General features: G+C 35.0%; 5 protein-coding genes across 8 annotated transcripts; 3 read left to right on the forward strand and 2 right to left on the reverse strand.

Moving 5' to 3' along the window:
* Positions 1-688: 688 nt before the first annotated feature.
* On the reverse strand, positions 689-2,603 carry LOC102630881 (putative pentatricopeptide repeat-containing protein At3g15200). The gene has a single exon (XM_006464838.4). It carries the CDS (start codon positions 2,576-2,578, stop codon positions 968-970), a length of 1,611 nt encoding a protein of 536 aa, XP_006464901.1. The 5' UTR covers positions 2,579-2,603; the 3' UTR covers positions 689-967.
* A 3,055-nt stretch (positions 2,604-5,658) lies between these two features.
* Positions 5,659-6,557, forward strand: LOC102616520 (ethylene-responsive transcription factor 4). The gene has a single exon (XM_006464742.4). It carries the CDS (start codon positions 5,711-5,713, stop codon positions 6,335-6,337), a length of 627 nt encoding a protein of 208 aa, XP_006464805.1. The 5' UTR covers positions 5,659-5,710; the 3' UTR covers positions 6,338-6,557.
* Positions 6,558-11,515: 4,958 nt separating this feature from the next.
* Positions 11,516-15,303, forward strand: LOC102616046 (protein yippee-like At5g53940). Of its 2 annotated transcripts, none has more exons than XM_006464740.4 (5): positions 11,516-11,872; positions 13,477-13,520; positions 14,299-14,407; positions 14,527-14,582; positions 14,983-15,303. In XM_006464740.4, the coding sequence occupies exons 1-5, from the start codon at positions 11,777-11,779 to the stop codon at positions 15,077-15,079; spliced, it is 402 nt and encodes a 133-aa protein (XP_006464803.1). In that variant the 5' UTR covers positions 11,516-11,776; the 3' UTR covers positions 15,080-15,303. The 2 variants fall into 2 exon arrangements, with proteins under 2 accessions (XP_006464803.1, XP_052297817.1); XM_052441857.1 differs by having other exon boundaries at positions 11,529-11,872; positions 14,703-15,086.
* Positions 15,304-16,491: 1,188 nt separating this feature from the next.
* LOC102615532 (uncharacterized) lies at positions 16,492-19,584 on the forward strand. 2 transcript variants are annotated; one of them, XM_006464739.4, is made up of 3 exons: positions 16,492-16,830; positions 17,071-18,741; positions 19,318-19,584. In XM_006464739.4, the coding sequence occupies exons 1-3, from the start codon at positions 16,771-16,773 to the stop codon at positions 19,342-19,344; spliced, it is 1,758 nt and encodes a 585-aa protein (XP_006464802.1). In that variant the 5' UTR covers positions 16,492-16,770; the 3' UTR covers positions 19,345-19,584. The 2 variants fall into 2 exon arrangements, with proteins under 2 accessions (XP_006464802.1, XP_052291572.1); XM_052435612.1 differs by having other exon boundaries at positions 16,497-16,830; positions 18,868-19,584.
* A 180-nt stretch (positions 19,585-19,764) lies between these two features.
* Positions 19,765-22,821, reverse strand: LOC102614754 (uncharacterized). Of its 2 annotated transcripts, none has more exons than XM_006464735.4 (7): positions 22,434-22,821; positions 22,248-22,337; positions 21,682-21,822; positions 21,527-21,592; positions 20,906-21,073; positions 20,463-20,792; positions 19,765-20,147 (listed from the first exon to the last, which is right to left on the reverse strand). In XM_006464735.4, exons 1-7 carry the CDS (start codon positions 22,686-22,688, stop codon positions 20,034-20,036), a joined length of 1,164 nt encoding a protein of 387 aa, XP_006464798.1. In that variant the 5' UTR covers positions 22,689-22,821; the 3' UTR covers positions 19,765-20,033. The 2 variants fall into 2 exon arrangements, with proteins under 2 accessions (XP_006464798.1, XP_052291576.1); XM_052435616.1 differs by having other exon boundaries at positions 22,412-22,574.
* Positions 22,822-23,156: the final 335 nt, after the last annotated feature.

Raw genomic sequence — 23,156 nt, forward strand, 5'->3', positions numbered from 1 at the left:
GTGAAGGCAAAAGTGAGTTTTAACAGTGCATTTGGTTATAGAAAAACCCTTCCGTGTTTTTTACTCTTTTTCTTATTTACTTTAGTAATGGTTTTACTGAACTGGTGAACTGTAGTGTTTCCCAGTTTTTACTTTATATAGTTGATTCAGTGTAGCTGGGTGTGCCGCTGCTTGCATCAAAGTTTGCTGTTTCTATTTGCACAGAATTCTAAACTAAAAGCATTGCATTCATCATCATTTTTGAGTGTTAGAATCTTTTGATATATAAAATGTTTTTTAATCACAGAAGAAGAGTATAAAAAGGGGTGGTGACTCCCATCAGAAGAGGAGCAGGGAAAATGAAAGGGTGAGGAGAGACAAGGAAGAAGAAGAATGTAAAAGTCATCAAGCTTGTTTCATCTGCTGGGCCCGGAATTTTCTATGCCAAGATGAGGAATACAAAGAGTAAGGTAAAACTTGAGATCAAGAAATATGACCCTAGTATAAGATGTCATGTTGAGTTTACAGGGGCGAAAAGAGGTGAGAAATATGACCATTGAATGATACGCTGCTGCTGTTTATAACCAATCTTGAGTTGAATGAATTAAGAAAATGAAACTGTAGTTGTCGATTAGAACTTATTACATCTGCTCATTGGCATTTGCTTGTTTAATATGGCTAAGCTGTTTGCTGCAGATAAATTTGATGCTACAATAGCAACCACGTTAAGCTTTACCGAGTATAAGCTGAATAGGTACAATAGCTTATGACATCTTTTGATGGATGTAAACTGAGAAACTCAGACAAAGCGTTTATTCCATAATATAATTATAACTACTAGCAGGGACTGTTATAACTCAACTAGAAAAATTTCTCAAATAAGAGTATAATACTAACTCCTAAACTGGAAAAACATTTTTTTTTTTTTTCGGAATTTTTGTGCTTCATAGGAATTCCCCAATATCAAGATTTCATCTCCCTTTTTCTTTCATGCATTCCCTTTTAGTCCTAGACTTGTGAGTTTTATCACCTTTTTGCCCTGCTCCCCTCTCTCTTTCAACTTGATGTTCATATCATTCACCAAAATCCCAGTCCTTGGCTCGGGTACCATTCCCTTCAATCTCATCTCATGGAAATAAGATAGAGCATCCTCTAACCTTCCCTTGTCATACAGCCCATGAATCATAACGGTATAAGATCGCTGGTCAGGTCCCATCCCCTTTTTCTCCATCTCTTCCCATGTATGTCTTACTTTGTCTTCACAATCCCAGTTTACATACAACTTTAAAATCACATTGTATGTGTCAGTGCTCATCTTGCATCCATTTCTCTCCATTCTCTCCAATACCCAAGGAACTTCCTCGGGTTTCTTCAAAGACTTGAGCAGGTAATTGAAAGTTATTTCATTAGGCAAACAGCTTCCATTCTTCTGCTCCATTTCATTCAAATACTCGTAAACCGTTTCCATCCTCTTAATCTTGCATAGATGCTTGATCAGCGAGTTGTAAGTTGTGACATTTGGGAGACAACCTCTATTCTTCATTTCCCTAAGAACCTCCAAAGCTTCAGGAATCCTTTTCTTGAAACAAAGTGCATCAATGATACAGTTGCAAGTAACCACATCAGGTTTACGACCTTTCTCCCACATAGCTTGAAACAACCTCAATGCTGTCCCCAATTTCCCCTTCTTGGTTAGTGCATTTACGAAAGTTGCGTAAGTAACAGAATCTGGCTCACATTTAGATTTAATTATATCTTTCCAAAACCTTTTTGCCTCATAAACATTCCCCAACACACACCATCCATTGAGAATAATATTCATTGTCTTTATATCATAACCAAACTCATTCTTCTCAGACTCGAAAAAAGTTTCAGCCACTTCAACATGCTTGTACCTACATAACCACAACAATAGATTCTGAAAAGCAGACAAATCATCCAATTCCCCAAACTCTTTCCTCCTATCAAAAACACCAATTGCTTCCTCTACCATATGTGCAGCTGCATATCTATTAAGCAAGATTCCATAAGTTTTCTCATTCACTAGGTCAGGCATTTCATCAAACACTTGTATCAACTCCACAAAACGCCTCGCTCTCCCAAGAACATCAAGGATCGCATTGAAAACATTAGACCCGGGTGAATAATCACCTTCTCTAGACACCCATTTGAAGAATGTATAAGCTGCTTCCCAATCAAAACGATAACGGTTAATAACATTTACAATCAAATCATCAGTTAGTGTAAGCTCACATTGGTTCAGAGCTTTCTCAATTTCTCCTTTTGTGCTGACGCTACAGGTCTTGAGAATATTTTGAACATTTATTGCTATTTCATCACCTGGGTAACGTTGAAACTCGGACTTTTCATCAGAATTAGCGAGTGAATGAACCAACTGAGCTGTTTCGATTCTGCCCAGAAAAAGAAACTCAGAGTTTCTGGCTTGCAAATTGATAATGGGGATTAGGGTTTTATGTGATGTAACCGAGTTGCAAGATTGAAGTTTTGAGAATTGGGTTGTTAATTGAGAATGGAATTTGAATTTCTGTTGGAAGTGTTCCCGGTAAATTCTTTTCAACTGTCGAAATCGGGAACGCATTTTGTTCGTCGGTTTTACCCGAGCCACGTTTGGATTGATTCTATTTTGAGAATGTGTAATTACATCTGAATCCCTAACTTCTTATATTTTTTCAAAAAAATACAGATTTATCCCTTTAATTAAATAGGTCCCCTAAATATGGAGATGACAATGAGCTGGGATGGCCAAGAATTTGTAGTTGTGGGATCAAAGTTAAAACTAATTACAGACGATTCAAAATCCCGTCCCTTCTCAATTATCACAAATATCCCGAATGGCCCACCTCAATTAATATTTTAATTTTGTTTACATGCTTTGATTAGATTTAATTTAAAAATTTAATATATATAAAATATATGTGTTTCCATTAACAGTTCAATTAACATTATCTCCAATATAATTGAAAAAAATAAAGAACATTGCAAATTACACAATATATAATTAATAATGTTAAAGAAAAAATAAAATTGAACACATTGTTTGTTAAATAATTGAGCAGATTGGGATCCTATGAAATCTTGAGATAAATCTTAATCCTGTCCCAAAATTACAATTGGGTTCAATTTCAATCCCGAATCCCATTGCTTTTAAATTGGTCCTAATAATGTGGATCAATCCCATCTCCATCGATACAAAATCCCGAATCTCAATTAGGAATTGAAATTTTTATTCATATATATATATTCCCTACCTAGTGTTGGATTGCAACTAATATTATGAATTTACTTTGGCGAGAAAAAAGCAATATTATTGTAATCAGCAATCCAAATATCATGGTCCCATTTAATTTGTGGAGAGATGGAATGAGATAAAGCAATGTTGTAGGTAATTACATTTGCCCCTAACCTTTGGCAAAAAGAATTAAATTCTTTAGTATCAATAGATACTGCCTAACGATAGTTAATATAAGTACTTTTCTTACAAAATTGTTATAAAAAAAAATCACAAATTTAAGGTATGAAAATTCTAATCTAAGGTCACTTAGGGTGCGTTTAAAATTGAAGTTGGACAACTGTAACTTAAAAGTTACAGTACTAAAGTATTTGGTAAACATTAGCTGTTGTATTTTGGAAGGTATGTTGATATAATTTTTTACTTGTATAATGAAAAATTTATTATATTTTTAATAATTTTATCAACATTATTATTTAAAATTTACATTTACTATATGTTATTAACTTTAATTTCATAATTACACTTTTTTTTTCCACAGCAGCTGTACCTTAAAAATTATAGTATCTCAATCTCAAACGCACTCTTAATCCAATGGTAGTGTGCGTGTGTTTTTATTTATATTTATATTTTTTTATTCTTTTTACAAAGCATCCCATGGTTGTTTAAAATTAAAATTAAAGATTATGTTTAATTGGGTAAAAATTAAATAAATAAGAAGCTTATCTTCAAGTTCATGCTTCCAAACCCATACAAATACAAGTTAACTCATTAATATTTTTGAGCTCTCTGCCATTTGCAACATTGAATTATTCTCTGCTAAATTTGGACAATTGTTTCAGTTTTCAACGAGTGGGGGTGTTGTTTCTATTGGTTTACTAAACTACACTTAGTTTGGGGCGTCACATAAATGTAGCTTACAGTTAAATAAAATTCATCATTGATTCATCTAGTGTCTCTGCTCTTTATTTATTTTTATACTACAAAATTTAAGTATAAATTATAATAACTATTACTTAAGAAAATCCTAAAAAAAAAAAAATATGGATGGATGGATGTATGGTGCAGATATTGCATCCTAGAGTTTTAAGTCACACCTTGAAAAAATATGTTAATTTAAAATTTTAAAATAATTAAGTTGTCCACTAGTATTTAAAAAATTCACGTGGCAGAATTTCATATGAAGCAGCACTGACTATTTTCATTCCCATGTCTGTACGACGACTTCTTATCTACACGTGTCAAATCACAACGGGAATCACCATAATAGCCGTCCGATTCTGGTGAGTCAACATCTCCGCGGGATCGGGTGGATGGATACGATCCGATTTACGCGGCCAGAGGACGGAGAAAGCCGACAAATCATCAATCAAAAATAGAAAAAGAAAAAATCTAAAAATAGATGAACCGCCGTTATTCCCGTTCTTGTTAAAAAAGAGAAACAGAAAGCGGCACACAGACTTGCCGTCATAACCGCCGTTATCATAGCCGCCCTTGGACTTATCTGCTGCCACGTTTCCTTAGGGAAACCGCGTGCCACGCGTCTACTAGTAAGGGGGCTCAACATTTATCATGTCTAGTGTGGACCCACTACGTTTGGCTGCGGCAGGGCGTCTGGAGCCCATAATTTTTTTTTTGGAACAGCAGAGTCAAAGTCATCGTTGACCGCGCCGAGTGAAAAAGCGAAGCGCCGTAGCACGTGAGTGGCGTGCTTGCGCCCTTAGCGTTTTCAGTAGGCTTTCATTAAATACAGGCTCTCATTAATATATTTTTTTTCTTTTTTCAACAATGTAAATATAAACATCCAGGGCCATTTTAGTTAGTGCATGTACATCAAAAATTAATTACGTAAAAAATTCGTTTAAAAATATCGGCATTTAATCCTGGTGTCATATAAATAAGAATAATGATACAGCCACAAATTCTTGTACAAACTTATTTTGTACAAACTGATGTGGCATGATAAGATTGGTTGAATTAAATATCACTTGGCCCACATAATTTATTTTTATTAATTTATATTTTTATTTAACCAATGAATTAATGCCACGTCAGTTTGTACAAAATAAATTTGTACAAAAGTTTGTGGTTGTATCATTACTCAATAAATAAATGTCTACTAAATATAAGGTGCGTAAGGATTATTGAATGCCATAAGATAAGATAGAAAATTTCTTAAATATTTCGACCATGCAACGATAACAAGAATCCCTAAGGTCACAACGTGGCGTAGTCTCATTAGGCAACATAATTGAACTGAATATTAGTTCGTGTAAGGGAAGCCACACCACATCTCTTGCTTTTACTGTACCCAACAACAAGCGCCCACAAAAGCGGTGTCGCTTTAACACACACAAACACACACGCACACACACACACACACATTCTCTCTCTCTTCCCCGCATATTATTCTATAAAAGCCGCCACTGCTCTCGTTCGTTTCCTTCAAGAGCTAACAAACAACTTGCTCCTCTGTTCAAAATGGCTCCGAGAGATAAGCTCAACAAACCATCCTCTAACCCGAATCCGAATTCGAAGGATATGGAGATCCGATACAGAGGAGTGAGGAAGCGGCCGTGGGGGCGTTACGCCGCCGAGATCCGGGACCCGGGGAAGAAAACCCGCGTCTGGCTCGGCACCTTCGACACCGCCGAGGAAGCAGCACGTGCCTACGACGCAGCAGCGCGTGAGTTCCGCGGCGCCAAAGCCAAGACAAACTTCCCAACGCCAAACGAAATCCTTGGCACCCTCGCCCGCAGCCCCAGCCAGAGCAGCACCGTGGAGTCATCCTCTCCTCCTCCGCCGACGCTGCTGCCACAGCCACAGCCGCTGCCACAGCTAAACCTAGCTCTCAACAGCTACCGTAATGCCGGCGCGTGCCTCCCAGTCGCCACGGCGCGTCCGGTCCTTTTCTTCGACGTTTTCTCCTCCGGTGGTACTGTTGCGACTCACCGTGATGCACGCTGTGTTGGTTTTTATCCCGGCGGGACCCAGAGCGACTCCGATTCGTCATCGGTCGTCGTTGATTACGATCCTCGTTCGTCTGAGAGAAGATTGATTGATCTTGATCTTGATCTTAATCTCCCTCCTCCACCTGAAGTGGCTTGAGTTTTTGGACTGAAGCTAATGCTGACGTGTACGGCGATGGTGATGTGTATATAGTGACCCTAGCAAGATCCTTTGGTCGATCTTCGTATTTTTGTTTTTGCAACTGGAAAATCTAGGACGGTTACTCCACGTTGTTTTTAACTGCTGCCGTTAGAAATATATATATATATGTGTTTAATGCTTAGTCAAATGATATAAGAGAAGTGAGAACCCTTTTTTATGATCTATGTTTGATTTTGAGTGTTAAGTGTTTTAGTCAAATTCAATGATTTTCTCGTTCATCATAAAAACAATTCCATCTTTTCAAGTTAATTAATGCCCTATGTTTGGTTGCCGAGAAAACCAAATAAAAAGATGTAAATCAGATAAGTCAAATACATGCATGAATAAAATTAAAACCCTTTTTTTTGGTTAAATTATTGTACTCTGGCGATGAACAAAGATGAAAACTGTTTATGTTTGGTGTAAATATTGACTTATTATTTTTTAAAATTTAAATATATATTTTTTATTTTTATTAGGAAGATAAAAAAATAAATCATCAACCCAAATATGGAGGACGGTTTGAAAATACTAAATTCTAAAGTTTATTCATTACTTTTGAATGCAGTAAGAACTGTCACTTCTCATAGACTATCTGGATATGTTTTACAATCGAAACGTAATATTTATTTCATTTACTTAACAATGAAAAAGAATGTCTTGATAAGATTTTGTTATTAGTTTTATACCCCTATTAGTAACTTTTTTTTACTTATTTTCATCTGATGGTGCCTAAATTGGGAGTCCTCAATCAAGCTTGAAGAGATATGACATACTTTTTTAGAATATAGTATCCCATCTTCTATCCCCATAAATGCAACAATTAAAATTTATGTTATATTTATTTACTACAATCAAGCTAATTGTTAATTAAATTTTAAAAATTTTATTTTTGTTTATTTACTACATTTTACGTGTAGAATTTTAATTTTTTTTTAATTAAAAAAAAGGTGTGATTCAAGTACAAACATGTCGCCGCCTCGCCGGCGCTGTCGGGTCGTGAGATGCAATACTTAGAAGCCATGCTTTGCGAAACGGCGAGAGAATCGGCGTTCAGCAGCTTACGCTACTAGTATTTTTTCCGCTTACGTCACCCCTTGCGGCCCCACTTGATTTAATTACTTTTTTTAATTCAGTAGCGGGTAAGAGGGGCGGCTTCATGGCGAGAAACAAAAGTGGGCCCCACTTAAATCTCCTCGTGATTCTCGAACTTTGTTACTTGTTTTTCTTTTGTTATCATGTCTGCCCATCAAACGATTCCTAGGGTGTTTCAAATCAGACGGTTGGTAATGAAAATGGAAAGCGTGTGGTGGGAGAGTCATCATTTAACTTGAAATGAGTTTCTTGTGGCTGGCTGTTTCTTGGTTTTTCTTATTTATTGATTTTGCTAATTATTAATTATTAGGCGGCACCGACAGTGAAACCGCCGCTGGGTTATACGACACCGAATCAGCGTGTTCCGCGATAGGCGTCCAAATGTGGGGGCCATGGAAGACTAATTCCGTGTTCACAAGGTACTTGTCGGGATACGAGTTAAATTATTGCGAACCTCCACCGTCCGATTGGAAAGCAATTGTTTTTTTTTTCTAAAGAATATTTTATTCATTTTTCTAAAACATGTTCGTTTTTTGTTTTTAACATTAACAGATTATTTTTCTTTTAATGTTATAATTTACAAATATTACAATCTGAAATTTATAAAAAAATTTGAAATAATTGACTTGTAATATACTCATAACTACATAAAGTCTTATTCACAAATTATAGAAAAAAATAAATGATTGAACTTTCAAAATGGAGAGGACTTGAAACGGTTAATGGCATTGGCTATCGGTGGCTTGGTGGCATACTTAATTCATTCGAACTAGATTTTTTGTTGTTTTCAAGTTTTAGTTATGAAAGTTAGGTAGCGTTTATTTTTTTAATTTAAAATAAGAACATATTGATTTTTTTTAAAATCTGAATATAAATATTTAAATGGCACATTTTTTTAAATATTCAAATGTAAATGAATTTTATTTATTTTTATTAAAAAATTTAAACATCATTATTTAACATTTATGTCTTTGTCAAATAAATGAAAAAAAGATTAGGTCTTATAGTTTAAGAAATAAATATATTTCACGAAGATAATTTGGGGATATAATATTTAATTCACATTCAAACATTTTTTTATTCATATAACAATAAAAAAAATTTACTTTTTCTATTTAGATGTAAATATATGAAAATCAGACATAAATTATAAAAAGTTAAATAAGTCAATTTTTTTTAAAAATGAAATGAATAAAATTTCAGATTTTAAATATTTAATAAACAAATTCTTAATGTGTAGGATTGGTTTACGTAAGTGTATTTTACAAAGAATTTAATAAGAATTATCCTAAACTTTTCATTATAATCGAAATATAGAATTATTATTTACGTGTTCAAGAAATGTCAGATGATAATAAAAAATTTAATATTCGCTCTAATGAAAAAAATAAAGTAATCATAAATGTATTATTCTTGGTTAGAGGAGTGAACACAAAGTATTAACTAAAAAAAAAACAAGAAGAAAACACCCAAAATGGCGGTAAAGGCGAATAAAGTAAGAATACAAAATTTTAATTGCGCTCAATCTAAAAAAATCAAAGACCAAAAACAATACCAATATTTTTATTAAAAATAAAAAAACAAAAACCACTTTCAAAAGTGTTTATTTTTCAATGGATCCACGTGTGAATCAGTCTCGCGAGAAAAGGCGCGGCAGCCGCATTTTTTTGTGGGTCCCGGACTGCCTGTCGTCGTCTGGAATCAACGAACACCGCGGTTTTCTTTCTTTAATAATGAAGCCATCAAGCCAATACCTCTCCCACCAGTCGTCTGTCTCCACGTGTAAAGATTCACATGGTATCTGTACGAATGTTTGAAAAACTATAAGCGGGCGGTTTGGTGGTGACGTGTCGAAGACGACAGACAGCTGATGGCTGGCCGTCGGCTAACGCACGGAAATTAGCCACGTGTTAGCCTGCGGACGTGCTTCCAAGAGAAGCAACAGCTGAGAGTTTAGCGGATAGGGAAAGGTTCGCTCCGACTCCAGTGAGTGACCCGCATTAAAGCTGCAGTTCATTGGGCTGTCGTGTAACGGGCGTGTTAGTTAAAAAATGCTGCCTTCGGTGGGGGTTTTGGCCTTTTGTGACGATGACTGAGAGCATTGGACAAGTAGAAGAAAGCACTACGAAACAAACGGAGGTTGCTATGTTACAGCATCTGTATCATATACAAACCCAAAGCGAATAGCACACGTGTCCCCACTTACAGAGAAAAAGCAATGCAAATGCAAGGTTGGGGGTTGGCTGAAGCAGCATTTGTAAGTTACAGATGCTGTAACTTAGCCAGCTCCACACATACGTATAGAATTTGATGATTAATTAATATAGTTTACGATTTGTTTGGATTGTGATACCCAATTGAAAGAAAACTTTAAACTTTGAACACGAATGGTGCGGAATTGTTTTTTTTTTTTAAAAAAAAAAAATTGATTAGTGCACCCAATTAGAACTACACCTCAATGAATAGAAAAAAAAACGCAGCAACTGTCGAAAATCATTCATTCATAAAAAGATTTAAGTTCAGATAGATGAATGCGACGTAAAAAATTAGAAAGATATAGAAATTAAGAATTGTTTATGTTCTTTTCCCACTCACTCAAATACCGGACTTCTTGTGACATTTCAAGAAGTTTAATCTAGTTTAATAACATCTACAACTATGCATGTTAAATATAAATGTATATTTGAAACAGATTTTGTCTAAATTTGTTTGGTCGTATAGAGGGCCAACGTTCACTTTAAGGACTACGAAAAGATGAAATTAAGTAATTTAATATTAAATCTCTAATCAGTAATTAGTTTTCAAAAGAGATGACGACTTATACTTCAATGAGTGACATGTTAGGGAAATTACGCAACGCGCGTCTCGATTTTACCTCAAAGGTAGGTAAGTTAGTATGAGGGGGAATAAATCATTTTACCTCTCATTTCCGCTGCAAGAGTCAAATTAGTTGAGCTATTCTCATGTAAATAAAATTCTTTCTTTTTTTATATTAATTAATTACAAGTAGAGATGGTTAATGAGTCTGGTGGCATGTGGCATGACATTTGTCCATACGGCACGTGTCTATATGGCACGAATACGTTTCTGTAGGACACACATGTTGGCTGGACCAGGCTTAAAATTTTAGACACATGTGCCTTAAAAAGTACGGCACAATTAGAGGAGGCCAAAACACATCACGATTAGAGGATGGGCCAAAGTAAGACACTCGAAAAGGCACATAACAAGCACGCTTCATTGGTGGGTTAGCACGCGGCCCGTGGCCCATAAATAGCACATGGACCAAAGTATATCAAAGTAAAAAATTTTTAATGAAAAGTAAATATAAAATGTTATAATTTTACAAATATCTTGAAATTCAAAATTTTAATATATTTTTTTAGTAAAATTTAATTTAAGTAATTGTTATTTCAAGATTGTAATTTTAATTTTAATTGATCATTATTATGATCTATGGAATTAAATTTATATATTATTGTGTTATGATTAGTTATTGTGAAATTAAATATATAATTGTGAAATTATAATAAACTGATAATAAATTATTATTATTATTATTATTAGGCTGATGAGTTTTAAAAAGTATGTCAGCCACGTGAACTTAAATAAAACACGCCAGATACATGATTTTTTTAAACATGCTGGACATATGGACTTTTTTAAATACGTTGGGCATGTGATTGTGAGCTTAGAGAAAAAAAAATTAATGGATTTTTTTTAGCACGGCACGGAGACGGCACGGCTCATTGTCTACCTTTAATTAGTAGTCTACATATTATTTTTAGTAAACAACTAATTCATTATGTCCCTACCACTCAAAACTCTCTCCCACGGTTAATATTTTATTGAAAAATTAGCACACAACGTAGCTCGGGTCAATTGACACCGGGGAAAGCTGCTAAGTACACCCACGGATTTTCAATTACACCAATCCTTTTCAGATGCAGAAGCAGTGATTTACACATACTAAATATTGGCGAGTAATTTTGGCAACAAAATATAAAATATTGGAGAGCAATTTTGACAACAAAATATACTCGATCCAATCTGAAGGGATATGTGGGCTATTAACATCTGAAACAGAAGCAAGCCCAATCATGCGACGTCACGAAACTAACCGGGCAATGTCAGCAACAGATCCTGAAAGCCGAAAAAATGCGTCGTGTCTTATCTTAAACACTGTCTGAATCCAAAACTGAACTCAAGGCAGCCGTTTGAGTTACAAGAACAAGAAGCGAAAAGATAAAAGGGATTTACAGATTTCAGTTGCAACGAGCAAAAAGATTAAAAAAAAAAAAAATGGGAAGAATATTTGTGGTGGAGCTAGATGGAAGGTCCTACAGATGCAAGTTCTGCAGAACCCACTTGGCCCTTCCTGAAGATCTTGTTTCCCGGGTACTTAATTATGTTTATTATTATTATTATTTTTATTATTATTACTGTCTTTCAATTGTTTGCTATGCGTTCAAGTAGTTGATGGAACATGAGAAGTAACATTTTTTGCTGATTATGTGCTCTTAATTAATAATGTGTTGTTTATTAGAAGATCAGAATTGCATGTGAAATCATGAATGGTGTAGAAATTAGAAACCTTCACTTGAAAGATGGTACATAATTGAATGCATTGAAACCTGCTTAAGTTAATTAAAAATTGTACATGATCTTGGTATAGGCAGGGGTGCCTGTTTAATCTAATCATGGTGTGTTTCGAAATTATGTCCTCGGCGAATGGAATAAAGATTCACCATATGTATTGAAAATGTCGAGGGAGGTGGGCTTATCTACTTGGTGGTGATTTTGTTTACTGCTTTCCTACCCAAACTACGTTGAGGTCTTGCAGTTGCAGCCATACAAATGAGCCTCTGTAATGGCCATCTTTTTGGTATTCTGGCCCTGATAATTGCACTGTGCTCAGTGGTGAGAGTAAGGATTAAGGAGATAATTCAAGGTTGGGTTGCTGATGACTTTTTGGAGAAAGCTGTTGCCATAAACAGGGCGGAACGAGAATGCCACTGACATCAGATGAATCATTAAAGTATGGAGTTGGCACCAACTTTTTTTCGTAAATTTTATTCAAGTTGGTAATGGTAAATGCTGCACAAAATAGTTTTGCATTCATCTTTGAGACAACTAAAGAGGCTCCACGTATCCAAATGCCTGTTTCTATAACTGAATTCCAATTAGGAATTTAGCAAGCTCCTTCTGGTTGTCCCTTTTAGTGGAGTTTGTGCTTCTAACACAGTCCACTTTATTTTCTGTTTCAACAAAGCCTTCCAAGGATCATCCCACAACAAAGCTTTGCAAACCCAGTCTGCTTTGTTCTTCACTTGATTTGGTCAAATAACCACACTATTCTAGTAAACTTGAATTGTAGACAAAATAGATTGAACTGATCGCCATCTACCAGCATATGAAAGAAAGTTGCTGAATATTTAACTTTTTGCTGTAATCTTATCAATCAGAAGCTTGACATCCTTGTCAGAAAGTTTAAGTTCCTCAAAAGCTTTTAAGCTTAAACTTCTCCTAGAAAGCTTCCAAAGAACATTTTTATTTTTGCTCGCATATGACCCAGAATCTTACAAAAGATCCATAAAAAACTCCCCTTTAAGAAAACCTGATAGATTTCCGCTTCCCATATTAAAAAGGAATGTAAATCGGCTGTGAAGCTTAAATGAGTAATCTTTGACCCATCACATCATGGATGAAAGTCAAGTTCTGCACCCTCAGCTGCTTTTCAATCTCCTGGACCGATACTCCATTTCTAGGACAAGCGGATAAGCTGACTTCAGCCTTAGCCCTCTTTTTCTAGGTGTGGTCATACACTACTTCATCAAATTTATATCTTCAGCGGGAAGTCCTAATGATGCAATTTTTGTTTATTTCTTGCATTTGTCTGACTTGCTTTTAAATTGCTGATTCTTCTTGGTTAATTTATACACAGATGATGTAATTGTAGCGCTGTGCTTGACTGATAAATTCGTTTTGGTTGACTTGGTCAGGCTTTTCATTGTCGCAGAGGGAAAGCATATCTCTTCAATAGCGCGTAAGTTCCTTTGTGGATAGATTCAACACAAAACTTTGTTAATTTATGAAGAATTATGCTAGTTTTACTGTTCATTTTACTTGGTTGTGATCCATGTTTTCTTTATTGTTCCTTTTGAAAGCATTAACAATCATGATGTTCTTTAACTGCATGTAAATTTTTTTTTTTTATTGGCACTATTCAAATGATTTTTGTCTGCAGTATGACCCAAATCTTTTGAAATTCTTTCATAAACTCTGCAATGATGTAAAGATATACTGCTATTAGATTGTTACAGATGTCTGAAACTCTCAAAACAAGAACCAAGTTTTATGTGTTCTCCTACCCATGTGGCCATGTTTGAAATCTTTGTTTTTTAATATTACATTATGTCAATCCATGGAATGGTGTATGATATATTAAATGCACTTGTATGTTGAGAACTTTGTTTTATTTTGACATATGGGGCAAGTTGAGAATTTACTCTTGCTAGTATCAGTCGTAGAAATATGGAGCTGTGCAATCTTGAAACCTGTGCCAATGATCATTTTCTCAATGAAATGAGTTCAAATGGGTCTTATCCATTGTCATTCTTTGGAAAATCATTTAACTTGTTTGATAAGAGGCTGAGAATACATACAAGTGATCTTGTTTTTCTTCCATCTATCATGCAAGAAAGAAGTCAAGTTGGCTACCATTTTGTTATCTATCCTTTTAATAATTATATTCAGAGGAGCAAATCGTAATCAAGACGGACACTCTTGAGTTTACTTGTAATGGTATGGAGTTTGTATTTCAGTGTGAACATCACAGTTGGAGCTTCGGAGGAGAGGCTGATGCTCTCGGGAATGCATACTGTAGCAGACATATTTTGCTGCTCTTGTGGTCAAATCGTTGGGTGGAAATATGTATCCCTCTCTCTCTCGCATGTTTGCACACATACATTGTACTTAACACATACACACACCTATATTTTGGGAAGGATCGTGCTAACTTCTTGTTTGTATTTTTTATCATTCCCCTACAGGAGTCAGCACGCGAGAAGAGCCAAAAGTACAAAGAAGGAAAATTTGTTCTCGAAAGGTACATGAGATATGTCTCTCTTTTATACATTCAAATACCCTTTTTCTTTTGGCTTGGCGGTTGGCATCCAGCTGGCAGTTTTATTTACACTGTAACTATATGTGTTTCTATATATAATAGAGGGAGGATTGTCGATGAAATCGACTTTTCAACAGAAGTCTACATTGATACCCGTCCAAGTGTGAGTGACGCTGAAGAGTGAAGCTCAGAAACTGCAAAGTTTGTAGCTTCATTTCTACAAAATGTTGTACCAAATATTTTGACAATAAGAACAGATGCACTTCTATTGTATATATATGTATGGGCTGTATACCTTTTTGGGACAACCTTAGCACTTTAGTTCGAATCTCGTGGACAAGTAGTGCTAATGTACTTTTGTGTTATCTGTTCCATTTTCCAGGTTCATATTTCTCTCACACATTGTGTCTTCTAACTTTTGCAAACATTGGGTACATGAGGAGAGCCATAATGTAGTTCCGGCCTTCCTGGCCGTTTGATTCTGCCTATGATTCTGTTAAAGGAGTAATGCTTGCTTGCTAGTTGCTACATATGTAAACTTTTGTACAAACATTATTTTTACAATCTGATGTGTTAAATGTTAGGGTAAATATCCCTTTAGTTTTCAAATTTTGGCTTAAGTATACATTTACTTTTTACATTTTGAAAAGTTCCTGAAGGCATTTCCGCTATATTAAATATGTTACACTTTTGTCCTTATTTATTCAGCTGTGTTATACTTTTGTCCTCATTTATTCTGACTTTTAAAATAATACCCTTATAACAACACTCTTGGGGACATGAATTAATTTATCTATAAAAAGTTAGTTATTAAATTAATCCTAAAACTAAAATAAAAATAAATACAATTTTTTTAGCAGGATTATTGCAAAGGTGTTAAACATTTTTTTTAAGTTGGTTGGTATTAATTAATTTATAAATAATTATTAGTAAGATTGTTGTAAGGGTATGAAAATACTAATTCTCTCAAACTCATAATTATTGGTTAAATTGCTAATAAATGACTATTGGCTAATATGATAGTAAAAAATATTGGTTAATTTATTAATTAATTAATTTTTTTGTAGATAAATTAGTTAATGTTCCCAAAATTGCAGTAAGGATATTGTCGTAAAAGTAAAGAAAAAAAATAAAGGTATGAGTGTCAAATATTTAATAGTAAGGGTGTCTTGAGACATTTTTCGAAATTTAGGGACTAAATGTGTACTTAATCTAATATATATATATGGACTAAACAAGAATTTACCTTTAATTTTATATTATCTCAATATTATCTTATTTTAAAGGGTATAAAAGAAAATAATATGAGACAGGTAGCAATCACAAAACCTTGTTGATTTGTTAATAATTAGTATTATTGTTCTTTTCACAACCTATTTTCTAGGTTGTTAAAAGAACCAAAGTACCAAAGACGACAGTGGATGAGAACCCTTTTTTTTTTTAATGTATCATTGAGCTTTTTTCTCATTATTAAAAGAGGTTTATTCAATAACAATTATAAACTTAAATACGTGTTTATAGTTCAGTGATACTCATGTCTTCAACATATGTTGAAGGAATGAGTTCAAGCCTTTTGGGTCTCATTCCCTTTAAAATTAGAGTAAATTTCTCTCCGCTTATTAATAACATCAAATATGAACTTAAATACTATAATACACCTTGTTTAATGTCTCAAAAAATTTGATAAGATTCACTTGAACCTATAAACAATTTTTTTAATAACTATTATTTGGTCTTACCTTTAAACCATACTTAAAAAGACATGACTACTTTAAAGTTACTCTAAGTTAGAGAATACGAATCATAACTTAACCCTACTTAAAATATTAATTTTGCAAACAAATATAGAATACGATTTCCTAGGCCCATGATCCAAATCAATGGACCTGGAAGTTACAGTTGTAAAACGCAATCGTTCGGTCATAACTCCTAATTCCCAGCGGTCGTCTGGGTGCTGCTGAATCAATTATTTGGGCACGATCGGTAGCTTTTTTTCTTTCTTGTGTTGTGTTCTGAGAGAGAGAGAGAGAGCAAAGCAGTCGCCTTTTACCAATTACCATTACCGGCCTTCTTCCCTCTACATTTTTTTGTTTAAGATTTTAAAAACCCATTAACGCGCTCTGGTTTATTTTTTTTTTTGGGTTATTGCAGGTCAAATAAAGAAACCCCAATGGGAAAGTCACCTTCTTCTTCTCTTAAGAAGAAGAAACGATCCAAGATTTCCTCTCAGGTAATTTCTTTCTCCTTTTGCTTTCTACTATTATTTTCATGTTCTATCAATTGTACTTCAAAGATTGGCAGATTTTACTTTGCTTAGCGAAGTAATTCAATGAGGCACTATTCGTAATTGATGAAATATTAATTAATAATTATGATTGGTTGAAGTATTTTCTGAACAAAGTTTAATTCTTTCATAGAAGCCGAACTTTTTTTTTTTTTTAATTTTTATGGATGTGTGTTGGATGTATAGGTTCAAATTAAGAAAAGAAGAAAAAGTAGAACCAGGAGAAGTAATAACTTAAAGAAGGTTCGCTGTTGTGATGATTCTGTTTCTTATTCAAGTGATAGTGATGGTTCAAGGAGTTCAGTGTCTATTTCATCTTCTAGTTCTGAGGGTGATTATAGGAGTAAAAGGTCTCGTTCTAGAATGCAGAAAGATGTTAAGGTCAGTAAAAAGAGGCGAAGACGGTCCTCTAGTTGTGAAAGGATTGAGGATTCTCCGCATGTTAAAAAGCGGAAAGGGTCAAAGAAAAATGATGACTTTCAGGTGAAAAAGAAAAGGCTTGAAAAGAAGAAGAAGAAGAAGAAGTCTAGGAGAGGTGTGAGTGTTAGTTCCTCAAGTAGTGGGTCGTGGAGTTGCTCAACGTGTAACAGTAGCAGTGATGAGCGTGAAATTGAGAAGAATAGAGGCAGGTCTGAGAGGAAATATAAAGATGGGAAGAGACTGGTGAAGGGGAAAAACGAAAGCAAAAGCAGGAGGTCAAGGTCGAGAAGTTCTTCGTTATGCAGTCAATTTAGTGAATATAGTGATCATAATGTGGAGGATAAATTAGCAGGTGAGGCTAATTCGAGGCGGCTCAGATCGGTTATCACTGTTGTCAGAGAAGGAGAGGACGTGACAGGGATGTTCAATGATGAGCATAAAGAAGTGATGGTATATGATCATGATGATTACCCTTCTAGCAGAAGCAATGATAGTATTGATGCAGGTAGTAAGAGGGAATTAGTCCATAATTCACATGTTGCATCTGAAGAGAAAAAGCATGAAGAAATTGTAAAGGGAGAAGCTGTTGTTTCTAACATCAGAACCTGTAAAGTCACAGAAAGTCACAGGAACGGTGAGGGTCATGATGGAAGCAATCCTAGCTGCGATAGGGTTGAGATGAATGATGATGTAAAGGGAAAAAGGAACCAGGATTCTGGCAGTGTTGATGGTTATGATTTGGAATCAATATTAAGACAAAAGGCCTTGGAAAATCTAAGAATCCGGAGGGGCTACCAAGCAGATGCAAAGGTTCCTATTACTCAGAAAGATGTGATTTCTTGTGAAGTGAACACACCCTCCACCATAAATTCCAGATCCTCAGAAAATAGATTCTCCAATGGAGATGGTGATGAACTTTTAGGTGCAAGCTACGCAGCGGAGCGGAGCAGCGCTTCTGCTGATCTTTCAATAAATAATGACAAGATTTCTGACAGGAATGATAATGGCAAAGGGTCTGCTAAGCATGATGTTCAGTACCCACCAGATCTGCTGGCTCTTGCTAGTAACCCCAAGGGGCACGTTAGTTCTGAGACTAATAACCCAACATCAGTTGTATTAGTATCAAAGCCAGAATTATCTAGTACTAGCACCACCAAGAAACAATTATTTACTTTGCAAGGACCTCCTCAAGCAGATTCCATCGCTAGGGACAATGTGGATAAGACTATGGTAGAAGCTACGCCAACTGTGAATCCCCTTGGTGACAATAATAATGATAAGGAAACTAAAAATGTCTCTGCCTCTGATGATCCTTCTTCTTGCACACAATTGGCTTGTGGAGGTACTAGCTCAAAGAAACCACAAGATGAAACCAATGAAGGTTCACAGTATCAGCAGAAGACTATGACTGTGATGCGGGGTGGTGAAATGGTAGAGGTGAGCATTTTAACTTGTCATAGACTTTACACTATAGAGCTTTATCTCTAAACTATAAGAAGCTAATGTTGCACTAAAAATTTATAATATGCCATGGTCTGATAACATTATCGTTATTTTGGCCAGGTAAGTTACAAAGTTTACATCCCCAAGAAAGCCCCCGCTTTGGCTCGGAGACAGCTCAAGCGGTGATGTTTAATCTATATGATTTTGGTTGAAGTGTCTAACAACCCCAGATAAAAGTCATTAGTTGATAATCTAAATAGGTTGATAATTAATTTGGGGTTTACCTCCTTTACTTTTATACTTACGATAGTAATTAGAGAATTCAGGCTTGTATTAGGTTCGTTAGGTATTGTTGTTTAACGTGCTTCAATCTCTCTTACACCGACCTTGGAGGGAGATTAGGTTAAATTTGTGTTGGAATGGGTGTGTGGTAACTATTAAAAACAAAAATAAATGACTAATGGTAATGCTGTTTATTTGAAAGTAGTTTTTCTTAGGTTTCCGCATTTACGATCTTTAGATTGTTTTCTCCCTGTGTGATTAATTCCTGTCTGGGTGAGCTGTTATTAGTTGGTTCATCATGATCACGGTAATTGAAAGTTCCTTCGTCAGCATGGGAAAAGGCTGTATTGAGGTCCAGACAGATCTTTGAAGGAAATGTTGGAAAAAACATCTTGGGAAGTACTTCCAAAAGCAGTTTGAAAATTGAAATAGCTTCAGGAAATATGTAGTTTTCATTCCTCTATTGAAATGTGTTTACAGTACCTTTTGACTGATGTAAAACTGATTCTATCATTCTAATATGGGTAATAATATTCTCCTAATGCTTGACATTTATTTTGGAATCTAATTTTGTTTCCTCAATGTTTTTCTTTTTGAGCCATTCTTAAATTTTTCTTAATTGTGCTTTTAGAATCTTCCTTTTGAGGAAGTTCTTCATTTTCACATGTTCAAGAGAAGTTGGGCATCACAAAAATGAATAGAACATTTCCAAAGGACAATTGCAAGACCTTGTGCTTTTCTAGAAAAGTTCATTCAATATAGCTTTACTGAAGTCAACTTTATTGAAGTTAAAATATATTGGAACTTCACTGAAAGTTTTTTCGAAACTTCTGGACATTTTGGGTTTTGATTCTCAGCAGCAACTGGCGCCTAGAGAGCACCTGTCACCACAAGCTTGAGAGGGAACGTTGGCAATTTGGCACTGGCAATCAATCAGAGCATAGGATGCAGTACTTAAATAGATGAGAACTTGGGTGGTTACTGTGTCTGATTATAGTTCAACACTAATGATCTTCTTTAGCTCGTTTCTTTGTACCACTCACACATGTCCAATCATCCATCTCTGATAGTAATATGTCTTCTAAGAACTCTGAATAGCGATTAATGATATGTGGAAGCTGCGTAAAAGTTATGACAACAACAAAATCAGCTTCATGTTGCCTAAAATCCAATTAAATATAACTATGAAGAACTTTGTTGAGAAATATAAATAGCAGCAACTTCATCGTGTTCTTGGCAATAATATTTTGTATAACAACATTTTCCAGCAAAAGACAAGGAACAATAGAAAACATTGAAGAAGCAAAAATACTGTACACTGTAGAGCCCTCTCCTCGAAACTGGGCTGAAGTACCAATTTTGACTGCGGAACTGATTGCCACTCATCATCTATAACATACAGATAACTTTTAACACCCTAGCAAAGAAGTTACCTGCTCAGATAGAATACCGGAGATGCCCACAACTGCTCCTGGCTTAGCATAAGAAACAATATGATCTGCTAATTGCAGCAGAGGATTAAGAAGAATATTTGCAATAACTACATCATACTTCTCTGTCTCAGAAATCCCTCTAATTTCGTGTGAGCTCAAATCTTCCACTATTCCATCTACCCTTTCGTTCATGGAGGCCGGGAAGGTTCTGTCTGGAACCAAGTGTAGTTTCATTTTCTTAGGTCCTATGTTGTTTAAAGCAGCATTTTGATGTGCAGATTTGATTGCCTGGGGATCTATATCAACTCCAACAGACATGGCAGCACCAAACTACATTCACGGAAGAATTGACTTTGTTTCACATTGTACAACAGAAAGACAAATTATGCTACAGTAATGGGTCAATATTTATAGCCGCCGGAGCAAAATTAATAGTTGATTACCTTGATTGCTGCAATTCCAAGAATTCCTGAACCTGTCCCATAGTCCAAGAAGAGTTCTCCTCCTTTTATCAAGCTTTGTAACAACAAAAGACACAACTTAGTGGTGGCGTGCTCTCCAGTTCCAAATGCCAATCCAGGATTCAAAATTATATTTGTTGCTTGAACATCCTGTAGCGAGCAAAAATAATATTATTGATACGATGTGTTAACCATTGCTCAAAGCTAAAATTTTTCTTTGTCAAGAATTAAAAGAAGTAAAAATGCAAGGGAGACTATTCCAGCAGTCAAACGGATTTGCAATGAGAATGCCAAGTCGGTGTGTTTGGACTACTCTTCCTAATTTTAGAATTTCCCCGTAAACTATCAGGCAAATTCACTAGAACCTTAGGTCATTAGGCAGAGTGGCCCAATAATAAATAAGCAGCTATATTTAAGATTTAACTAATGTGGGATTACATCAACATTATGATTTTCCAAATGAAGGTTCCTCATTGAAGCAATTTAAAGACTCAGAAGCAATTGGCTCATGAGACTTCTGCAGAAGCAACGAAGAAGAGGGCACCCTATAAAAGATGAGAAATTACTGCAACAAAACCTCCAAAGAGAGTGAGATAATCATACTGGTGGTGTACTCCACTCGGGCACAATCCATAGTCCTTTTGTCACCTCAACGGGATGAAATGACTCCTGCAACATGTAAGAAAATAGAATCAAATTGAGATAACATAATTCCAATTATACCATTGTGATAGAGAGAAAAAGGAGAGCAAACAAACCTGAGCTTTCTTTATCCAGTTGCATTGCTCTCCCATTTTAACTTCATAGCATGGTATCTCTTTCAAGCCTATGGAATTAGCAGCATTTAATATGCACTCATCCACGTCTTCGCATTCAGGAAATATGGAATCAATATAGATCTGCATAAAACAAATCTGTAAGTAATATTTAAAACAACTGTAGTTTTTATTCAGAAGGCACTCTACATTCAACAAAATCTAAGACCAACTAGTAACATTATAATGGCGTTTTAGAGGCACTCTTTTAACACAGAAAGAAGACAATTTTCAATTCCATACCAAACATTGAAAATTTTGTACTTATTTAGTATTATTATTATTAATTTTTTCCTCTGGCTACCTTTCTAGCAAGTGAGCCAACAAAGTCAACAAAAATCTAAGGCCAACTGGTAACATTACATTGGAATTTACATTTGCAAATGGGATATGAGTTTCATTTCTTGTTTATTGTTACTCTCAACATCCTTTACAAGATATGAATCAATAATATAAAAAAAAAAGAAAAGAAAAAAAAGAAGGCAGAAATTAAAATACAAAGTTTCAACCTTATCAGAATTCTCATCAGCATCATTATCATGTTCATCCACGCTTGTAGAACTTGCACCGAAACATAGAAGAGCTTCAGAAAACATATCCTGACAACACAAGTTAAGGCACCTCAATTTTAATGCCAAATAATTACTAATTCAAAATGCTTAAAAACACAGACAAGTGAAAAAAGTGAAACAAACTAAGGCAAGTTTTTGACAGCAAATGCGAACTGAGAGATAAGGAGATTCCGCTAACGGAGGGTAGATAGAGGATAAGGATGTGCATGGAGAAGAAGAAGAAGAAGAAGAACAGGCTGAAACTTTTATGAGAACGGAAGAGAGTGTTGTTGACTGGGTTCTGGGTTTTTGTTTTATGAGCGTAAATAGATTCTGATGGCGGGTGAGCTGTTTGTACGGAAGACGTTTGAAGAAATGACCCAATGAGAAGAATGACATCGCCGCCCTGCTTTATTAAGATAGTTGTTTATCTCAAGGTGCGTCTTCGATTCGCAGAGGACTCAAATAATTTATTTTCTATCACAATTTATTTCCCCTCCCATCCGAGTAGGAAATAGTGCTGATTTTCGAGGTGTCTTCTGGATAAAACTCTGAACTATTATAACAATTTAAAAAAAGGGTTTTTTTATGATGCTGTAATTTTTTTATCATTAATAATGTTTTTAATTTTGTATCATTGGATTTAATCAATGGTACACACTATTTATAGTAAAAAAAAAAATAATGGTTAACAAACGTGCAAGGGGTGGAGAATATTATAAAATAATTATGATCATCCTTAGAGTTTGAAATAATTTCACTTAAATAGCGTATTTTATTTAAAATTATTTTTCAATCCTCCTTTAAATTTGAAATGTGATAATCTTTTTTAAATAAATCTTCCAAAATCTATTACCATTAAGTATA

Source organism: Citrus sinensis, chromosome 1 (assembly GCF_022201045.2).
Source record: "Citrus sinensis cultivar Valencia sweet orange chromosome 1, DVS_A1.0, whole genome shotgun sequence".
Taxonomy (NCBI): Eukaryota; Viridiplantae; Streptophyta; class Magnoliopsida; order Sapindales; family Rutaceae; genus Citrus; species Citrus sinensis.